This window comes from Podarcis cretensis (assembly GCF_951804945.1).
Source record: "Podarcis cretensis genome assembly, chromosome: 1".
Lineage (NCBI taxonomy): Eukaryota > Metazoa > Chordata > Lepidosauria > Squamata > Lacertidae > Podarcis > Podarcis cretensis.
In genome coordinates, this window is record NC_137170.1 from 120,154,804 (window position 1) to 120,169,063 (window position 14,260).

At 43.8% G+C, this 14,260-nt stretch overlaps 1 protein-coding gene across 2 annotated transcripts in view; it reads right to left on the minus strand.

The window, feature by feature from the left end:
• The window catches only part of RAPGEF4 (Rap guanine nucleotide exchange factor 4), a 163,774-nt gene that overhangs the window by 143,949 nt on the left and 5,565 nt on the right, over positions 1-14,260 (minus strand). For both annotated transcript variants that reach the window (XM_079977051.1, XM_079977050.1), the window contains exons 2-3: positions 6,119-6,261; positions 1,060-1,148 (exon numbers count right to left, since the gene is read on the minus strand). In XM_079977051.1, the coding sequence (XP_079833177.1) occupies positions 1,060-1,148; positions 6,119-6,261 (232 nt within the window). The remainder of the gene's footprint in view (positions 1-1,059; positions 1,149-6,118; positions 6,262-14,260) is intronic.

A 14,260-nucleotide genomic window follows, 5' to 3' on the forward strand; every position in this document is an offset into this window, starting at 1 on the left:
TGCCACTGCATATGAGAAGCCAGAAGTTAGGAATGTAAGAAGAGCTAGTGGCCCATCTAGACCAGCTTCATGTTCTCAAGGTGGGCCACCAATGGCATGAGAAGCCCATAAGCATGACCTGAGCCCAAACAGCACTCTTCCCATGTGTGATTCCCAGTGGCTGAAATTCAGAAGCATCCAACCATCACTGAGACCTGTACAGGAAGAGCATGAAAATCCAAGAGGATTCCAACACTATACCAACATCTGCTGAGTTCCTCCCTTGCTGCTTCAACTTCTGTCCCCATAAAAATCAGCCATATAACATTAGACAGCTGTTTTCAGAGTCAAACAAAAGTGATGGGTTTTTTCCCCCACACTTTCAGTTCAGCTCCATCTTAATTGTCCAGCCCCCCACCACACAATATTTACTTGTATACATGGCATTTTGCAAATTATCATAAAAATACAGATCCCTTCATAGGAAGCTGTTTCGTACGGAGACAGATCATTGTTTTTTTCCAGCTCAAAATTGTCTACTCTGAGTGGCAGAGGCGCTCCAGGCCCTGCCTCCTCGCTGAAGAATGGAAATCCTTGAAGAGTCAACCCTCTGGTTTTTAGTAGAGGACTGGATCGCCTTCCTTTTTTTCTCTTTCGGGACATGTCTGTGGTAAGCAAGCATGATTTTCTTGGGAGGGGGAGGCAAGGCTCCGATTCCTTGTTAGGGTCCGACTCTGGGCTGCAATCTGCATATTTCAGAGTCAGGTGGTCCCTGGTTGCTAAACTCTGGCTTTTGAATCAGTGCCCAAGTCACAGATGGTTAGGATCATGACACAGACTCCCTCGCCCACAGTAGTAACGAAAAGAAATTGAGAAGCGCTCACAAAATATTTCACATCTGAAAGCAATTCACACTGCTACCGCAGACATTTGATATTTGACACCAGTGTCAATGTGTATGTGTGTGGTGAGGGGTGGGAGAAAGAGCACAATATCGACAAAACCCCTCAACAATTTTATCCAGTTGTAGGGTAGCATTTTCTTCAGACAATTGAAGCCATGTCAGAGATGTAATTTTACCTGATGGTTGCTCGTATCAGAAACTTTAACATCCAAAGAACCCGTCAGCACGGCATACCAATTTGTTCCAATATCACCTTGGCGAAATACTGTAAGAGAAAGAGAAAGAATGAAAGAAAAGAAAAGAAAAGAAAAGAAAAGAAAAGAAAAGAAAAGAAAAAGAAAAGGACTCAGGTTAAAAGGTATATTCAACCACCATTACTATACGACTGTGCAGGGACTGCATCTGTTTCTGAACAACTGATTCTTAACTTGTATGGTGACTAACCATAGCTGTTGACATACCATATAGTAACTATATGGTTGATGCTGACTAATGTGTGACAACTGCTTTCTAACAAGGGGCAAAGCTATATTAATATTACTTCTCTTTCCTTAAAAAACAAACAAACTATGGGTTCTACAGTACTATGGGTGGGGACAGGGAACCCCTAAAAGAATGTTTAGCACCCACATCAAACTACAACCCTCAGGATTACTTAAAGTTTGACAGTTAAACTGGTTTTTAAAAAGATTTATTTATTTTTTTAAAATGTAGACCCTCCCTTATTGCTTTCTACCGATATCCCATCATAAACAACAAAACACGCGGGGGGTGTGTGTGTTGCAGGTTAAACCATCAGTGCACAAAGTTTGCACAATGAACCATTTCACCCATTTTGATGTTCAGATCAGAAGTTATACTTTCAAGGAGACAGAACAGTTTCCAAAACCTCTATATTTGGGTTAAGTTTGCCTTTTTACTGCCCGTGTTTTCCCATCTCTACTGCTACTTTGGTACCTCCCCTCAACCACGCCTTTCTTATTCTTCTTTCTCAAACATGGCTTAGAGCAGGGGTCAGCAAACTTTTTCAGCAGGGGGCTGGTCCACTGTCCCTCAGACCTTGTGGGGGGCCAGACTATATTGGGGGGGGAGAGGGAGAACAAATTCCTATGCCCCACAAATAACCCAGAGATGCATTTTAAATAAAAGCACACATTCTGCTCCTGTAAAAACACCAGGCAGGCCCCACAAATAACCCAGAGATGCATTTTAAATAAAAGGGCACATTCTACTCATGTAAAAACATGCTGATTCCCAGACCGTGCGCGGGCTGGATTGAGAAGGCGACTGGACCAGATCCGGCCCCTGGGCCTTAGTTTGCCTACCTATGGCCTAGAGTGCATCATAAAGCCTACTCTGTAGTGGTGAAGGCAGAGAATAAATCTCTGGGTCTTTACATTCTTGTTTGTGTAGTTACTGGACTTTTGCATTTTGCCCCCACCCCTTCTTTGGAAAGGTTAGAGAATCTTTGGTAACTTGCCAAACTTTTCTTTTTTCAGATAGGTGCATTCGCAATGGCTCTGACCTTGATTCCACCACGGATGTTGAGTTAATAGCAGAGCCATTCTCTTCATGTTAATTTTGTGTTTGTTTTGGATGAGCGTCAGTTTCTGACACCCAATAATGTGGGCAGGGTATAGGGTTCAGTTCATGCCCGCAACATGTCTGTTCAACCCATGGTTCATCTTGTCTAGACCTGAAGATCCAGGAGACATGCCTGGCCTATTTGCATCATATAATCAATGTTTCCTTGGGACAGAGCACTGGGGGTGGATACAGCTAAAAAGAGACAGTACTCTCTCTTTTTAAAAAAGAGAACCACAGGCTAATCTTTTGTTTTTATTCATTCATTTAATTTCTATACTGCTCTTCATCCAAGAATCACAGGGTGATTTAAAATATTAAAATACAATAATACATAAGACAGTAACAAATGAAAGAACACCCCCTCCCCACAAACACACAGTTTAAAAGGTCATCAACTGTTTTATTAGCCAAAGGCCTTGGAGATGAGGAATGTATTTGCCTGGCGCCTAAAGATATGTAATGAAGAGGCCAGGCAAATCTTCCAGGGGAGAGAATTCCACAAATGGGGAGCCACCACAGAAAAGGCCCATTCTTGTGTTCCAGCCCTCTGGACCTCCCACAGAAACACATGAAGAAGCTACGTACCTGCCCCTTCAGAGGGATTATAACCCTCAAGAGCAGGCACCCTCCCATCTATCACTAGCAGCGCCTCAGTCTTATCTGGATTGAGCTTCAGTTTGTTAGCTTTTATCCAGTCCATTACTGAGGCAAGACAACAGTCCAGTATACACCTGCCACATCTGCAGACTTACAGGAGAAGAAGCAGAGCTGTGTGCCGTCAGCATATTGCTGACAATGCACGCCAGAACTCCGTTGTGGCCAAGGTGGATGGTGGCTGTGGAACTTCTTCGGTTCTTGCATGATGCAAGTTCAGTTTGGAGCTGTTTAATTTGGCATCCAGTCAGAGATGGCCTTGCTTGTCCCGACTAATTACCTTTACCAGGAGAGATATGGATTGGGGGGAGTAAGATCTTGCTGGTTCTTCTAGATCTCTTGGCAGCTTTTAGTAACCTTCAGGACACAACTGTGTGGGTTGAGCTTCTCTGCAATTATTCTACTCACTGCAGGATTCTATGACTGGCATAGGCAAACTCAGCCCTCCAGATGTTTTGGGACTACAACTCCCATCATCCCTGACCACCGGTCCTGTTAGCTAGGGATGATGGGAGTTGTAGTCACAAAAAATCTGGAGGGCCGAGTTTGCCTATGCCTGTTCTATGAAGTGGTAACTGGAGCTTGTTGTTGCTTCCTGTGGAATTCTACAGAGATCTATTCTGGTTTCCTGGGCTTTCAAAACATTTACATGAAACTGTACAGAGAGGTGATGTCAAATAACGATGCCATGTGATTGACAGGCGGGTGGCCCCAATGTTTCTTAAATTTACCCCATGGAGCCAAAAATTGGTTTTTCATTTCTGCGCTATGCCGATACAATCCCAGAAATAAATACAGCCTCCTTGATTGACTTTTCTTCCCTTGAAGAGGTGCAAAACTCATGCCTCGAGGGTAACAAAGGAAAGAGTACAGATGACCAAAACACCACAATGGGAGAAGAAGTCATGATAGAAGCTGTTTCCATTGAAAAGCATTGTGTCTGGAATGATGGGCAGGGGGTCTAGAGCAAGAGGTAGATTTAGGGGAGCACAATCAGTTCGTCCGCACTGGGTGCTGAGCCGAGAGGGCACCATAACAATAATGAACAACAGAAGGGGGGGGGAGACACACGAAATTTTGGCATTGCACAGGGGGCCACCAAAATTTTAAAGCCCAAAGTCTGCCACTGATGGAGCCGGGTTGTTAGGCCACATCCTGGAAAACTGTCATGTCCCACAAATGTGGAAGAGGATGAAGCCATGGCTTCTCTCACCTTGCTTCTGTTATGGTCCTGTTCTCACATTCATCTCCCATCTGCTGTGCAGCAAGGCAAGAATCCTTCTTGCTTCAGCAAACAGCAGAGGGGGAGGCAGGAAAACAGATGTGGGGTGGGTAGGACTGAGTCAGGAGAAACTGTGGTAGCATTATCTTTCAGAGCTGTGTGGCTTGTCTCTCCAGACGGCAACCTAGAAGCCATATGTGACTTTTCTGTCTATGGTGATGGATGAGCGATAGCTAGTTTACAAGTAGTCATCACTTGATATTTAAGCGGCATTCTAGTAATCTTAGCATTGTAACAGTTTTCTCCCTACTCCTTCTCCCTCCAGAGCCCTGCTCCTGGCCCTTCTGTCACTAAACACCTATTAGGAACCTCCCCTTGTACGCAAAGAACTGCTATACTGTACGATGCTGGCCACTTAAAAGAGATCACTTCAAAGGTCCATCTCGGAAAGGATGGTAATGGAAAGTTTGGGTTCCAGCTCTTCCTGAGCATCTAACGCATGGGTAGGCAAACTAAGGCCCGGGGGCCAGATCCGGCCCAATAGCCTTCTAAAGCCGGCCCACAGATGGGCCGGGAATCAGCGTGTTTTTACATGAGTAGAATGTGTGCTTTTATTTAAAATGCATCTCTGGGTTATTTGTGGGGCGTAGGAATTCGTTCATTTTTTCCTCCTTCAAAATATAGTCCGGCCCCTCACAAGGCCTGAGGGACAGTGGACCGGCCCCCTGCTGGAAAGGTTTGCTGACCCCTGACCTAACGCAACACAGAGGGGTTGTTAGAGCTGTCAAACGATCCTTTTGACAAGGTATGGTTCCTCTATACCAGATAAGTAAAGAGCAGTGGTGTTAATGCCAGACCTCCAGCCATTCACATTTCCTTATGACAAGACTACGCCACAGATAGCTGAAGCCTTGGTGATGCAATCAATGACTCAATAGTTTGACAGTGTCCCTGCTCAGTTTTATTTGTATGTGACAGAAGTATGTACATAATATTCTGCAGGTTTTGCTGTAGTTTATCAATGCTGCTTTTTAAGAAAACCAAGTGCAAAGAGGAGGTAAGAATACAGTGGTGCCCCGCAAGACGAACGCCTCGCAAGACGGAAAACCCACTAGACGAAAGGGTTTTCCGTTTTGGAGGCGCTTCGCAAAGCGAATTTCCCTATGAGCTTGCTTCGCTGATCCGCTGATAAGCCGCTTAACAGCTGATCGCTAAAAGCCGCTAAACCGCTAATAGCGCTAATCCGCTAAACTGTCAATGGGCTTGTTTCGCAAGACGAAAAAACCGCTATACGAAGAGCCTCACGGAACGGATTAATTTTGTCTTGCGAGGCACCACTGTATTTGGAAAGTCTCACAAGTATGCACAGATGTAGTACTGATGATGGGGCAATCTGTGTGTCCTCCCTGTCATTAGCCTTTATTGCTGTCAAGGCAGCATCTCAGCCAGAGTCTGGAAGTTTATTGTCAAGTGTTACCAGGCCCCTATGCAAAGATTTTGTAGACCAGAGTTTTCCCAAACTTGGGTCTCTGGCTGTTTTTGGACTACAACTCCCATCATCCCTAGCTAGCAAGACCAGTGGTCAAGGATGATGGGAATTGTAGTCCAAAAACAGCCGGAGACCCAAGTTTGCTGTAGACTATTCTACAATAGTCTAACCACTGCTACAAAGAATGTTCTATGCTACCAACATTCTAATAATTCAAAGACTTGTGATTTCTGGTTACTGCTAAGAGATTTTCTTATCCACAGAAAGAGAAAAAACATCTTACATGTAATTCCCTTTTCCAGATTTTCGTAATAGCCACAGAGACATATTTGCTGCAGAAGATTTGGATGAAACTTCTCAAAAGCTTTCACTTCTTTCAGCCGGGTGAATATAATATCCACATCTTCACCAGAGCGCTCCAAAGGCCTGCAAGGACAGAAATGAGATGTTTGCCTGTCTATCAAATAATGGTTTTTTTTCTTTATAGCTTACCTTTTCCCAAAGGCTATGGATTAATACGCACACACACGCACACGCACACCCTCAACCCTTCAGCAACAAATACCAACCTATCCTAGGCTATAAGTGTCAGTACAGAAAGGAGATGATTATATCTTCAACTAGGAACTTCAGGAAAGTGCTCCGACTTTGATGAGCCGCACAGAATTCTGCAATGCTTAAGTAGCTACTGAAAATATTTTTCTAGAGGTCTTTTCTAGAAGCTCCAGACTATCAGCGCTTTGCAGCAAGGATTCAAGCAAACAGTTGAATTTAGGTTTGCACAGTGGATTAAAGCACTCTGCCGTCCTAGTACAACAAACTCAATTCTTAAAAAGAAACTGAGATATTTATGGTTAGGAAGGTGATGGGAAAATGTGTTGAAAAGTAATGAACAAATAATGAATGGGGAGATTTAGAACAGCCCGCAAACAAATCAGGATGGATGGAGGATGAATACTTATTGTCTTACAACCTTCCCATAAATGAATCAGAATAAATATTAAATAAAGACTAGATGCAATGGAACAATCATGTAAGCTTTGTGCAAATAAGTCAGGATGAATGCTTAATAAAACAGGTAATCTAGAAGAACCCAAAGAGTACAGCTGATGCATTACTCCAACCTGCAAACATTGAAAAATGAGAACCACCATTTACTGGCCTGGTTCACAAATCACAGCAAAATTTTGCAATTTTGGTTCACTAGGATCACTCAACCATTCTGGCTCCCAGAGAGGCTCACATCCGTTTCTCATGGTTAAACTCCCTCCCCTTTAAGCACAATCTGTTGCCACTGCAGATCATAGTTAAGGAAGAGTGGCTTTCGCCCCAATCCCCAGTTTGGATGATAAGCCAAACCTTCCTGGGCAGCTCCTGGTGCTGGTATTATAAGGTTTTACATCAGCGCCAAGGGCATGGGAAGCTGTTTCCAAATGTTACGGCTTTCACAAAGAGCCCTTGTGGATGTCTTGGGTCCTCACTTGTCTAGGAAACAGCAGAAATTTACCCATCCCCGGAGCATTTCCATCAGCAAGAATTCCAAAAAGAGGAAGGATTTGAATGACTTGCCACATGTTGTTTCTTATTCAGCAAAGATGCATGAAGTAATAAACAGTGGGGCATGTACTTGGGACAGTGCTCAAATTTTATTATGGCAGGGAGAAAGCCATTCTTAATGGAATCTACACCCCACCCACCCTCCCTGTTTTTGCCAATTTACTCCCCTCCCCATAATAGCTTTCCATAAACAATAGCTAAGGAAACCTTCACAAAATATGAAGACTCTTTGGGATTATGTGCCAAAGACTCACAGAAAGGGCCTACAAGTATAGCACGTGTTTTCAACGAACACACTAAAACCAGTGCCGTTTTTATTTTTTTAATCTGCTAATCATTCCTGTCGGAACCGTGGGATGGAAAGCAGATGGACAGGCCCCAGCTGGAGCACCCCCCTTCTCAGCCTTGCCACTGCGGAGATCCATCAGTCGTCCTCCTCCGACGTGCGTCTGCGACTCATGCTGGCATGCATGAGCACACGTTACTCAGCAGAGTAAGCACACAACAGATCCGGCTCGAGGCATGGATACTAGGCTACGTTTATTGTACATAAATCAGGACAAAGAAAACATGGCTTCTCTCCTTGTCGTTCTTCTCGGAGAGAGACAACACAAAAGCAAGACAGAGCGGATGTTCCGCTCACAAGACTCCAACAATCTGTGCTGGAATGTAAACAGAGATGTGACATGTAACACTCCCACACATCCGCAGTGAAGGAGGAATGGAATTCCCAACAATTCCTTCTCATCTTGAAACCCCAAGGGGATGAGCCCTGCAGCCTTGTTGTTGTCGTTTAGTCGTATCCGACTCTTTGTGACCCCATGGACCAGAGCACGCCAGGCACTCCTGTCTTCCACTGCCTCCCGCAGTTTGGTCAAACTCATGCTGGTAGCTTCGAGAACACTGTCCAACCATCTCGTCCTCTGTCGTCCCCTTCTCCTTGTGCCCTCTATCTTTCCCAACATCAGGGTCTTTTCCAGGGACTCTTCTCTTCTCATGAGGTGGCCAAAGTATTGGAGCCTCAGCTTCAGGAACTGTCCTTCCAGTGAGCACTCAGGGCTGATTTCCTTCAGAATGGAGAGGTTTGATCTTCTTGCAGTCCACGGGACTCTCAAGAGGCTCCTCCAGCACCAGAATTCAAAAGCATCAATTCTTTGGCGATCAGCCTTCTTTATGGTCCAGCTCTCACTTCCATACATCACTACTGGGAAAGCCATAGCTTTAACTATACGGACCTTTGTTGGCAAGGTGATGTCTCTGCAGCCTTGAATGTGCCCAAATAATCGTGCTTCTTTGATCAGGGAAGGAGCTTCGAAATGATGATGTTTCGGAAGAGTCTTCCCTCTGCTACCATTTCATAAACATTTCTCTCTACCTCCAGCACCCTCCCGGAGAATTAGGCCAGGGAGACCGAAACGCTGCCTTGAGAAAAGAGCCGGGTTCTGTGATCTGTACAGAATATGCAAGCATGTTTGCTTTGTTTACTTGTATAAGCGCTTCTGCTGGTGGGGAACGGCGTACAGACTCTGCAGTGCGCGAGAAGCTTGTTCTCTTAACAAACGGCAACGCTACTCAATCTCACTTTGGTTTCTGAGGCTATGCATAAGTACATAGGAAGCTGCCTTATACCATTGACTACCAGCGGTTCCCCAGCATTTCAGTGAAGAGTCAGCCGCAGCCCAGTTTGCATAGGCAACGGATATCCAAGTCCTTCTTCATGCCAAGCAGGTGTTCTATTGCTGAGTTACAGCCCTTGCCTCTGGCGGCATCCCTGATATCTCAAGGACCTCCAGCTCTCACATGAACCTGACTTGACAATTAAGGTCATATCCAGATGTCCCCAACCTCAGAGGTTAGGCATGTGACAATCATCAATAAGGCCCTTTCCAGAGTGGTGCCAGGCTGTGGAATTCCCGCTCTAGAAATGTTAATCTGACACCAAACCTTTTTCTGTTTTAAGACTCTGTGTGTGTGTGTGTGTGTGTTTGTCCATGCTCTTAATAGGGAAGCTAAGATGCAGCAGAAGGGGAAAAACAACAAATGAGGTGGGAAGTCGACAAAAATAAGCACGATGTAATCGTGTTTTGACTGTGTATGCTAGAAATGCTGAAATGTACCGTATTTTTCGCTCTATAAGACACACCAGACCATAAGACGCACATAGTTTTTGGAGGAGGAGAACAAGAAAAAAATATTCTGAATCCCAGAAGCCAGAACCAGCAAGAGGGATTGCTGCGCAGCGATCCCTCTTGCTGTTCTGGCTTCTGGGATATCCCCGCGAAGCCTCTTCAGGGCAGGGGGAGCATTCTTCCCACTGCCCTGAAAAGGCTTTGTGTTGCTATCCCAAAAGCCAGAACAGCAAGAGGGATAGCTGTGCAGCCTGCATTTGCTCCATAAGACACACACATATTTCCCCTTACTTTTTAGGAGGGAAAAAGTGCATCTTATAGAGCGAAAAATACGGTAATAAAATATAATTGATGCCTTTTTAAAAAAGCCCCAGGGATGCTGATTTTATCTGATGTTGATTTTTTGCCTATTCAGGTGTTAATCTATGTATTCTTTATTGCTGAAAGCTGCCTATTGTGTATGTGTGTGTAAAATTAAAAGGTGGGGTCTTAAATAAATAAAATACCTACAAGCCTATCTTTCCAGATAGATTCTGGGTGGTTCTGTATGGATGGGTGAAGGTTCTTTGGCTACTGAATTCTGGCTCTGATAAGAAATTTTGCTCTTGATCAGTTGTAGCAGCAAGGCAACTGCATGGCCCCAGTAGCAATCTGCAATGTGTACCTGTGCGGGCTGCTCTAGTTGAAAAAGAACTCAATGCACATGAAAGAGACTGTATGAGATGAACTCTAAGATCCACCACAGATTCTTTAAGAGTCTGCCTGAACCAATGAAACTCTTTTTGCCTGACTGTTTTTGAACTGCCAATGGTTTGTCCAAGTTTTCAGACGAACAGCTGGAAGTTGTAATGGCAATTATTTAACTGCTAATTAAACAATAAACGGTCGGTTGATTATTTCTTTGCAGACCAGAAATTCAGGCTTCATCACTGTTTGTCTGCACAAGTTTTGTGCAGTGCCATCATCAAGCAATCAATGGTGGCAATCTGTTTATAGTATATGAACAGTGCCCCAACTGCAAGCTGCCTTAATAGGAGCAAGCATTAGTGCACCATGAAAAATTAGATTTATTGTATTTCTGAAATGTGGTCAGAACACCTGCAGCAGTGTGTCAGTGCTGACACAGGTGGAAAGGCAGGGAGTCCACTCGTTTCGGATGACAACTCCCATCATCGCTAGCTAGCAAGACCAGTGGTCAGGGATGATGGAAACTCTAGTCCAAAAGCAGCTGGAGACCACTGATTTAGACTCTCTTACAAACTCAAATGTGAAATCAAATTAAAATCCAGAGATTCCAAACAAAAAGAGCAAATTAAGAGTCCTGTGGTGCTTAAAATACTTGTGGGCATAAGCTTTTGTGGGACAGGAAAGCACTTAGCTACAAATCTAGTGATTACTACTCTGCTGAAACCTCATAAACCTTAAAAAAAAATTATTGCAGGCTGAAAATCTCAAGAGAAAATTGATTTATGGTCAAGCTGTTTTTATAAATGGTGTCAGAAGTCAGCTTGTGGGCTTAAAAAAAACCCCTGTAATTGGAATAATTTAAAACAAACTTACTGAGCCTAATTGAACCAGCAACAAATTAAATACTTGTAAGCATGCTTTTATACTTTATTACACCTACTTAACCTTTTGACTGAAATCAAAGGGACTTCAAGTATTTCAGTCTGATCAGAGTAGGCCCCAGATTAGTAACTACACTCTCTTCAGCCCCATTCATAAATTTTAGGTCAGCATCTGCTAAATGTTTTGTTGGGTTTCCCTAGGGGTTTTGCAATGGGAAGCTCAGAATTTTATTCTGCAAAGGGTACACAATTCTGCTCAGCAGACCTTTAATAGCAAGTATTCCTCCATCGCCCGCTGGTAACCATGACAAAACAACCCCCAGACTTCCTTCACAACGTGGGAACTGCGGAAGGGGAAATTAGGATTGGGTGTGCTTATGGCGCTCTGAGCATTTTGGACGCCTCGCGCATCAACAGGGATAGTGCCCGTCCTTGAGGTGCAAGCCAGAAAAGGAAAGCTGCCACTCATTTTGGCACTAGAATGCTGAGCCGCTCAGAGTGCCTCTGTAGCAGATCATAAAAAATCAGTTCCAGACAGGAATGCTAAGGCTTTCCATTTTGGCTAGGATGCTCAGAGAGTCCCAGAAGCTCAGTGCTGCAATAACGCACAGGCTTCCCTCTGAGGCTGCTGCAGGCAAGTGGGGGAAGAGAGCCTCACAGTTGTGCTAGGCAGCTGAGTCTCTCTGAAGACTTCCAAGCCCCAGCACAACTATGGCTTTTTCTTGCTACATGCTCAGAATACTGCAGTAACCTCTAATTCTGGATCCCTCCCCCTCCCCACCATTTTTTTAATAACATTTTTTTTATTAAATTTTTCTTTTACAAATAAATCCATACAACCATGTTTACAAATTTCCAATTTTTGAACTTCCACCAGCACCTCCATCAATCATCCATTTTCCCTATCTTCATGCATTTTCTATATATAATATTGCCAATTTAATATTATCCTTCCATCCCTATTTCTTTTTTACAATATACCTTATACTATCACAAAACCTCCTTAAAACCCACTAGCGTTATCTGTTCATCACACATAGTTTTCAGATAATCCATAAACTTTCCCCACCATTTTTAAACGCACCAGTCATGGCTCAAGGGCTTCCTACAAAGCCACTGTCCACCTCTGGTCATCCTGTTACCTTACCTCTTCAGACTATCATTTGCCATTTGTTGTTTTACAAATAATTTGTAAGGATTCACAAAGTCCTGAACAACTTGGGGCCAGGATACCTCAGGGATTGGCTGAACCCAAGTTCTTCAGAATGTTGCTGGTATTAGAATTCCTGCTCCATGATTGCAGTCATGGGATTGTTGTCTATCACATGACTCTATGTGTTTTGACTCCACAGAGTGGGAAGTGACGAAGACAGGATGTTTGTGTTACTGTGTTCCGCAAAGTGGGACTATTGTCCTTTGTTCTTTTTCTCTTTGCTGTCTGATGCTAGACAGAGAGGGAGCCATGTTGCAGTGCTCTGTGTGTGTTTATATGTAAATAAAGTAGATTAGCCAAAATGCTGAGTTGCTGAGGTCTGTCACGCGAAATACGCAAACTCTGCAGATCCCTAAGTGTGCCGGTGTCGGTTGGCATCAGTTGCTGTGATGTTCGGGCTGAAGAAAGCTTATGAAGTTCTCAAATGAAAGATCAGGAGGAAGCGAACATGCCAGTCGGGCATGTGTCTCTGCCAAAGTCCTACTTGAGTGTAGGCTGAACTCCTGACAGCTGGTCACACACACACACACACACCCCGTTGATGAGGCTCATCTACAACAACAAGAAACAGAGTCTTTAGCGTCATCAGTCAAGTCTCGTGGAATACTTTGCCAATAAAGACTCAGTGGGTGCCTTCTGTGCCAACTTTTTAACGCCTACTAAAAACTTTTCTATTCCACCAAGGCCTATGCAGGCAATTAAGTGAGCATCACCCACAATAGTCTATCGATATTTGTTTTTAATTTATTTTTTTGCTGTGGCCTTGTTTTAAACATTTTTTAATGTTATTGTCTGGCTTTACGTTTCTATATTGTTGCAAACTTGCTGTGATATATTTTCATAATACTGTGGTATATCAGTATTTTTTTATAAATAATAAATCTTCATTGGGATTAGTCAGGATTTTTTGTGGATCGGGGAAGCATCAGCCTGTATACCTTTTAAATTAATTAATAATGATGATCTTTCTTTTTTCTTAAGTGCAATATTAGGACAACGAAAAGAATTTATCACTACTAAGCAACATACCAAGAGTTAAGACAAAGCAACCAATGGCCAAGTGCCTCATGTTCTCTATTGGAAGATCTGCTAACCATTTGTCTAACCATTTTTAATTTGAAAAGCAAAACTCCCAAATCTAACCTGCAAGGCAGGAGGAGTGTGATTGGCGCACCCAGTTGCAAATACAACAAATGTGTGTCAGGTTTTCATTAAATCTGTATCAAGTTCAATTAAATCTGCTTAATTAAGACTTGGTGCAGCCTGGTTTGATCTGCTCTTACTTATTATCAGGCAAGTAGGTAAAGGTAAAGGACCCCTGGACGGTTAAGTCCAGTCAAAGGTGACTATGGGATTGCAGAGCTCATCTCACTCTCAGGCCGAGGAAGCTGGCATTTGTCCACAGACAGCTTTCCGGGTCACGTGGCCAGCATGACTAAACCGCTCCTGACGCAACGGAACGCCGTGACGGAAACCAGAGCGCATGGAAACGCTGTTTACCTTCCCACCGCAGTGGTACCTATTTATCTATTTGCACTGGCGTGCTTTCAAACTGATAGGTGGGCAGGAGCTGGGACCAAGCAACGGGAGCGCACTCCATCGCAGGGTTTCGAACTGCCAACCTTCTGTTTGGCAAGCCCAAGAGGCTCAGTGGTTTAGACCACAGCGCCACCCACATCCCTACACCAGGCAAATAATAATAACAATAATAATAATAATCAGGCAAATAATACAGATTGGCAACAATCCTGTCCAGCATTACCATTCCTCAAGTCTTGGAGTTGTCAGCATGTTGCCAATCGTTGCAATGGCATCCTTGAGGACTTCACCTAGCACCTGGAAAACCTCTGAAGCTTCCCCACAAACACACACATTTGTTGCTCTGGCTACCTTTTTCCTCCTTGAAAAGCACATAGAGCCTGCACATAATCACATGCATTTTGCATGCACCATCTGTT